The sequence below is a fragment of the Haliaeetus albicilla genome, chromosome 29 (assembly GCF_947461875.1).
Source record: "Haliaeetus albicilla chromosome 29, bHalAlb1.1, whole genome shotgun sequence".
Classification (NCBI taxonomy): Eukaryota; Metazoa; Chordata; class Aves; order Accipitriformes; family Accipitridae; genus Haliaeetus; species Haliaeetus albicilla.
The window spans coordinates 5,566,839-5,574,656 of record NC_091511.1 but is presented as its reverse complement, the minus strand read 5'-3'; the positions used below and the strand labels follow the sequence as shown (position 1 = coordinate 5,574,656).

General features: G+C 48.6%; 1 gene segment (V, D, J or C); it reads right to left on the bottom strand.

Annotated features, from left to right (window-relative positions):
- Window positions 1-744: 744 nt before the first annotated feature.
- Window positions 745-7,818, bottom strand: part of LOC104322995 (Ig mu chain C region-like) — a 44,682-nt gene continuing 37,608 nt past the window's right edge. The window contains 3 exon segments of the C gene segment in view: window positions 745-909; window positions 3,831-3,955; window positions 6,371-6,703. Of these exon segments, the coding sequence occupies window positions 901-909; window positions 3,831-3,955; window positions 6,371-6,703 (467 nt within the window).

The following is a 7,818-nucleotide window of genomic DNA, read 5'->3' as shown; positions in this document are numbered from 1 at the left end:
CCAAAACCAACTCATAGGAGGACGTGCCCCATTAAGACCCCCCCAAACAACTCCTAGGAGCACGTACCCCATTGTGACCCCCCAAAAAAACAACTCCTAGGAGCACGTGCCCCATTAAGACCCCCCCAAACAACTCGTAGGAGCACGTGCCCCATTGCGACACCCCAAAACCAACTCGTAGGAGCACGTGCCCCACTGAGACCCCCCCAACCAACTCCTAGGAGCATGTGCCCCATTGTGACCCCCCAAAAACAACTCGTAGGAGCACGTGACCCACTGCAGCCCCCCCAAAACCGACTTGTAGGAGGACGTGCCCCATTGCGACCCCCCAAAAACAACTCGTAGGAGCACGTGACCCACTGCAGCCCCCCCAAAACCAACTTGTAGGAGGACGTGCCCCACTGAGACCCCCCCAAAACCAACTTGTAGGAGGACGTGCCCCATTGCGACCCCCCAAAAACAACTCGTAGGAGCACGTGACCCACTGCGGCCCCCCCAAAACCGACTTGTAGGAGGATGTGCCCCATTGAGACCCCCCCAAAACCAACTCCTAGGAGCACGCGCCCCCATTGCGACCCCCCCAAAATGGGTCCCCATTGTGACCCCTCCACCCCTAAATATTTCCTCCCCCTACCTAGCCCCCCCCAAAAGTGGGTGCTGGGGTTGAACCCTTCTAGGGCTGCAAAATGGGGTCCCCCCCCCTTGAATTGTGTAATCCCAGAGAAAATAATGTGGAAAATTAGGGAAAATTGGAAAATTTTATTTTCAGGATGGAGAATATTTACAAGGGGGAGGGGGGAATACAAGTGGGGTCGGAGAATCCCGAAAAATTCCAGCAATATCCGTCAACGGAGGGGATGAGGCGGCGGTTTCGGGCGGAGAAATGCATCGGGAGCTGGATTATTTCACCTGGAATGGGGGAAAAAAGGGGAATTAGTGAGTTATTTGTGTAATTAGGGGTGATGGGATGTGGCAAGGTGGGTCTGAGCAAAAAAATCCTGTAAAGAGACAGGATTGATGGAAAAAATTCCAGGAATGGGGGAAAAAAAAGAGTTTTGGTAAGGATGGGGGAAATAAAGGGATTTTAGTGAAAAAGGCGGGGAGGAATTAGGGATTTTAGCAAAAATGGGGGGGGGGAATAGGGACTTTTGGAAGGATGGGGGGGAAATAGGGATTTTTGCAAGGATTGGGGAATAAATAGGGGTTTTTCCAAGGATAGAGGAAAAATAGGGATTTTTATGTAACTGGGGGAGAGAAAAATAGGGTTTTTGCAAGGATGAGGAAAAAAATAGGAATTTTAGAGAAGATGGGGGAAAATGGGGTTTTATTGCAAGGATGGGGGAAAAATAGTGTTTTTTCACAAGGATGGGGAAAAATAGGGATATTTTGCAAGGATATGGGAGAAAAAATAGGATTTTTTTGGCAAGGATGGGGAAAAATAGGGACTTTTGGAGGATGGGGGAAACATGGATTTTTTGGAAGGAAGGGGAGAAAACTAGGGATTTTAGTGAAATTAGTTGGAACAAATAGGGATTTTTGCAAAGATGGGGAAAAATTAGGGATTTTTTGGCAAGGATGAGGAAAAATGGGGCTATTTTGCAAGGATATGGGGAAAAAATAGGGATTTTTTTGGCAAGAATGGCAGGAAACAGGGATTTTGGCAAGAATGGGGGAAAAGGGGGAATTTTTTTGGAAGTATGGGGCAAAAAGGGATTTTTTTGTGAAGATGGGGAAAATAGGGAGTTTTTGCAAGAATTAAGAAAAAATAGAGCTATTTCGCAAAGATGGGGGGAAATGGGGATTTTTGCAAGGATAAAGGGGGAAAAGGGATTATTTTGGCAAGAATGGGGGAAAAAATAGGGTATTTTGCAAAAATGGAGGGGAAAATAGGGATTTTTGCAAGGATGTGGGAAAAGGGATTTTTTTAGCAAGGATGGGGGAAAAATAGGGAATTTTTTGCAAGGATGGGGGGAAATTAGGGATTTTTGAAGGATGGGGAAAATGGATTTTGGCAAGAATGGGGGAAAAGGGATGTCTGGAATTATGGGAGGAAAAAGGGATTATTTTGTGAAGATGGGGGAAAAATAAGGAGTTTTTGCAAGAATTAGGGAAAAATAGGGATATTTTGCAAAGATTGGGGAAAGGGGATTTTTTCAAGGATGAGGGGGGTAAAGGGATTTATTTTTTTTGCAAGGAGAGGGGAAAAATTCAGGTATTTTGCAAAAATGGAGGAAAAATAGGGATTTTTGCAAGGATGAAGGAAAAAGGGGGATTTTTTTGGCAAGGATAGCAAAAAAAATAGGGATTTTTGAAGGATGGGGGAAAATAGGGGTTTTTTTGGAAGGAAGGGGAGAAAAACAGGGATTTTAGTGAAATGGGTTAGAATAAATAGGGTTTTTTGCAAGGATAGGGAAAAATTAGGGATTTTTTTGGCAAGGATGGGGAAAAATAGGGATATTTTGCAAGGATATCAGGAAAAATAGGGATTTTTTGGCAAGGACTGGGGGGAAAGGGGATTTTTGGGAGTATGGCGGAGAAGGGGATTTTTTTTGTGATGATGGGGAAAAAGGGGGAGTTTTTGAAAGATGGGGGAAAAGGGATATTTTGCAAAGATGGAGAAAAAATAGGGATTTTTGCAAGGATGAGGGGAAAAGGGGATGGGGCAAGGATGGGGGAAAAATAGGGATTTCCTGCAAGGATGGGGGGGAAAATAGGGATTTTTGGCAAGGATGGGGGGAAACAGGGATTTTGGCAAGGATGGGGGGAAGGGGATTTTTGGAGGTATGAGGGAAAAGGGTTTTTTTTAATGACGATGGGGAAAAAATAGGGATATTTTGCAAGGATGAGGGAAAAGGGGGATTTTTTTTGGCAGGGTTGGGGGAAATCGGGAGTTTTTACAAGGATGGGGAAAAGTAGGGATTTTTTTCAAGGCTTTGGGGAAAAATAGGGATTTTTTGCAAGGATGGGAAGAAAAGTAGGCATTATTTGCAAGGATGAGGGAAAAAAGGGGGATTTTTTTGGCAAGGATGGGGGAAAAGTGGGGAGTTTTTGCAAGGATTTGGGGAAAATAGGGATTTTCTGCAAGAATAGGGTGGAAAAATAGGGAGTTTTGGCAAGGATGGGGGGAAACAGGTTTTGGCAAGGATGGGGACAAAGGGGACTTTTGGAAGTATGGGGGGGAAAGGGAATTTTTTTTGTGAAGATGGGTGGAAAAAGGGGGATATTTTGCAAAGATGGAGAAAAAATAGGGATTTTTGCAAGGATGAGGGAAAAGGGATTTTTTTTTTTTTTTTTGCAAGGATGGGAGAAATAGGGATTTTTTGGCAGGGTTGGGGGGAAAATGGGGAGTTTTTACAAGGATGGGGAAACATAGGGATATTTTGCAAGGCTTTGGGGAAAATAGGGATTTTCTGCAAGGATGGGGTGGAAAAATAGGGATTTTTCTGCAAGGAAGGGGTGGAAAAATAGGGATTTTTTTTCAAGGATGGGAGGAAAAGTAGGGATTTTTTGCAAGGATCTGGGGAAAATAAGGATTTTTTGCAAGGATAGGGGAAAAAGGGATTTTCTGCAAGGATGGGGGAAAAGTAGGGATTTTTTGCAAGGCTTTGGGGAAAATTAAGGATTTTCTGCAAGGATAGGGTGGAAAAATAGGGATTTTTTGCATGGATGGGGGAAATAGGGATTTTTTGCAAGAATGGGAGGAAAAGTAGAGATTATTTGCAAGGCTTTGGGGAAAAATAGGGGTTTTTTCCAAGTATAGCATGGAAAAAATTGGTATTTGCCAAAAAGGGGGAAAAAAATCAAGGATTTGGGAGAAGGCTGGGTGGTACCTTGATCAAGGTGACCGTGGCACTGTAGAAGAGGCTGAGGATGAAGAGGACGATGAAGGTCGAGGCCGTCGCCCACAGGTTGTTGAGGTCGTCCTCCTCCGCTTCCGTGAAGCCGTCGAGGAAGGCTTTTTTGGGGGGGGGGACACAAGAGGAGGGGGTTAGCACCATCACCCAACCGAGGGGAGCACCCTTGGGTGCAGCACCCGGGGGTGCAAAGGGAGGGGGGGAACACACCATTTTTGGGTTGATTTGGGGGGATTTTGGCTACGCACAAAGCCGGGAAGGGTTTTTGGGGCGTGGAGGGAACCAGGGGAGGGGGGAGCACTGCATTCGGGGGCCGGGGGCTGTTTAGCAAGCAAGGGGGGGGGTCAGGGTGCATGCACCCCAAAATCTGGGGTGCGTACCCCCAAATCCAGGGGTTACACCTCAAAAGCTGGGGTGTACCCCCCAAAATCTGGGGTGTACCCCCAAAATCCAGGGGTTACACCCCAAAATCTGGGGTACACCCCGAAAATCCTGGGGTTATACCCCAAAATCGGGGGTGCACCCCCCCCAAAATCCAGGGTGCATGCCCCCTCCAAAAGCAGAGGGTGACCCCCCTTGCACGCAGCAGCCTCCCACCCAATTTCTCAGCCTCGTCCCCTAAATCGCCACTTTTAGACCCAAAATGGTGGCAGACACACCTATGCAAGGTGGATTTCCCCTTCCCACCCCCACCCCCCAAAAAAGGGGAGGGTGAGTGCCTGCTTTGCAAATTTTGCAGGATTTTGGGGGGGGGGGAAAGGGGTGCAGCCGCAGCTTCTTGCAAAGGGTGCAAGGGGATGGTGCAAATGATGGTGCAAGAGGTTGCAGCAAGAGGAGGGTGCAAATGATGGTGCAAGAGGGTGGTGCATGCAAGGGGACGGTGCAAATGATGGTGTAAGAGCATGGTGCATGCAAGAGGAGGATGCAAGTGACAGCGCAAGAGGGCGGTGCATGCAAGAGGAGGGTGCAAATGATGGTGCAAGAGGGTGGTGCATGCAAGGGGATGGTGCAAGGGGACGGTGCACGGGGATGCAGCAAGAGGATGGCGTGGCAAAGGCTGCTGCAGCCGATGGCGCAGGGGATGCTGCAAGAGGTTGCGGCAAATGGTGGTGCAGCCGGACGGAGTGGGAGGAGGCTGCAAAGGAGGGTGCAGCAAGAAGATGCGGCAGGAGGAGGGTACAGCGGGATGCAAGAGGCGGACGCTTGCAAGAGGTTGCAGCAAGGGGGTGCAGCAAGGGGGTGCAGCAAGAAGATGCAGCAAGAGGTGGATGTTTGCGAGAGGAGGGTGCTTGTAAGCTGATGTTGCAGCAGGATGCAAGAGGTGGATGCTTGCAAAAGGTTGCAGCAAGAGGATGCAGCAAGAAGCAGATGCTTGCAAGAGGAGGATGCTTGCAAGATGTTGCTGCAGCAGCATGCAAGAGGGGAACACTTGCAAGAGGAAGATGCTTGCAAGAAGAGGATGCTTGCACAAGGAGGACGCTTGCAAGATGCTGCTGCAGCAGGATGCAAGAGGTGAATGCTTGCAAGAGGTTGCAGCAAAAGGATGCAGCAAGGGGGTGCAGCAAGAAGATGCAGCAAGAAGCGGACGCTTGCAAGAGGACGATGCTTGCAAGATGTTGCTGCAGCAGCATGCAAGAGGGAAACACTTGCAAGAGGAGGGTGCTGGCAAGAAGAGGATGCTTGCACGAGGAGGACGCTTGCAAGATGCTGCAGCAGGATGCAAGAGGCGGACGCTTGCAAAAGGTTGCAGCAAGAGGATGCAGCAAAGGGATGCAGCAAGAAGCGGATGCTTGCAAGAGGAGGATGCTTGCAAGATGCTGCTACAGCAGCAGCATGCAAGAGGGGAACACTTGCAAGAAGAGGGTACTTGCAAGAGGTTGCAGAAAGGGGATGCAGCAAGAAGCGGATGCTTGCAAGGGGATGCAGCAAGAGGATGCCAGAGGGGGTTGCTTGCAAGAGGAGGATGCTTGCAAGAAGAGAATGCTTGCAAGAAGAGGATGCTTGCAAGAAGAGGATGCTTGCAAGAAGAGGATGCTTGCAAGAGGAGGACACTTGCAAAAGGAGGATTCTTGCACAAAGATGATGCTTGCAAGAGAAGGATGCTTGCAAGAGGATGCAGCAGCAGGATGCAAGAGGTAGAGGCTGCAACACCGCCGAGGAGCCAAGCCCCAAAACAAGCCACCCTGCCCCCTCTCATCCCTTTTTCCCTCAAAAAAAACAACCCCAAGACCCCCCCAGAATTGTTGCGACCCGGCCCGGGAATGCAGTGCCGAAACTCTCCCCCCCCCCAGACACCATCCCCAACGCAAAGATCGGGCGCGGTGGCGCGTCTTTTCCATAAAAATTCGATTTTTATTGCTATTTTTTTGTGTGTGGTTTTGGGGGTTGTTTGGGTTTTTTTTGGAAGGGGGAGGACTTTCCAAATGACATCGGAGGGGGGCGGGGGGAGGGAATTTAGTAGCAGGCGCTGGCGGCGTCGGAGAGCACCAGGGATACGTTGACGGAGGTGGGTTTACCCGAAGCTTTATCCACCGATTTCTGCGCCACCTGCAGAGGGATTTGCTCATGACCGACCAAGCAAGTGAAGATGTTGCCGGCTCGCCAATCCTCGCCGCTGACCGTCAAGGAACTGTAGGTGAAGTAAGAGACGGCCGGTTGCGATTCGGCGACGGGCGGCATGGTGATGTAATCGCCGGTGGGCAAAGGTTCGCCGTTGCGGAGCCAACGGACGAAAAGATCCGGAGGGTTGAAGCCTTTCACCAAGCAAGTGATGGTGGCGGATTCCTGCATGGTGAGTTGTTCGGACGGAGGGGAGAAGATGTAGATGGAGGGGGCTTTGGCGTTGCGGCCTGCAAAGAGAAGGGGGGAAGAGGGGGGCGGTTGGCAAAGCGGCGGTGCGATCGCGAAAGAGGGTGATTGCAGCCCTGTTGCCCTCAATTTTGCAAATAAACTGGGCGATTGCATCGTGCTTCCCTTGGTTTTTGCAAATAAATGAGGGGATTGCATCTCCTTGCCCTTGATTTTGCAAATAAAGGGGGCAACTGCATCGTGCTTCCCTTGTTTTTTGCAAATAAATGAGGGGATTGCATCTCCTTGCCCTTGATTTTGCAAATAAAGGGGGCAACTGCATGGTGCTTCTCTTGATTTTGCAAATAAATGAGGGGATTGCATCTCCTTGCCCTTGATTTTGCAAATAAAGGGGGCAACTGCATCGTGCTTCCCTTGATTTTGCAAATAAATGAGGGAATTGCATCTCTTTCCCTCGATTTTGCAAATAATCGGGGTGATTGCAACTCCTTGCCCTCAATTTTGCAAATAAACAGGGTGATTGCATCCTTCTTCCCTTGTTTTTTTGCAAATAAATGAGGGGATTGCATCTCCTTGCCCTTGATTTTGCAAATAAACAGGGCAATTGCAACATGCTTCCCTTGATTTTGCAAATAATTGAGGGGATTGCATCTCCTTGCCTCGGTTTTGCAAATAAAAAGGGCAATTGCATCCTCCTTCCCTCAATTCTGCAAATAAAGGGGGCAATTGCAGCGTGCTTCCCTTGATTTTGCAAATAATTGAGGGGATTGCAACTCCTTGCCCTTGATTTTGCAAATAAATGGGGCGATTGCATCCTTCTTCCCTTGTTTTTTTGCAAATAATTGAGGGGATTGCATCTCCTTGCCCTTGATTTTGCAAATAAAGGGGGCAACTGCATCGTGCTTCCCTTGTTTTTTGCAAATAAATGAGGGGATTGCATCTCCTTGCCCTTGATTTTGCAAATAAAGGGGGCAACTGCATGGTGCTTCTCTTGATTTTGCAAATAAATGAGGGAATTGCATCTCTTTCCCTCAATTTTGCAAATAATTGAGGTGATTGCAACTCCTTGCCCTCAATTTTGCAAATAAACAGGGTGATTGCATCCTTCTTCCCTTGTTTTTTTGCAAATAAATGAGGGGATTGCATCTCCTTGCCC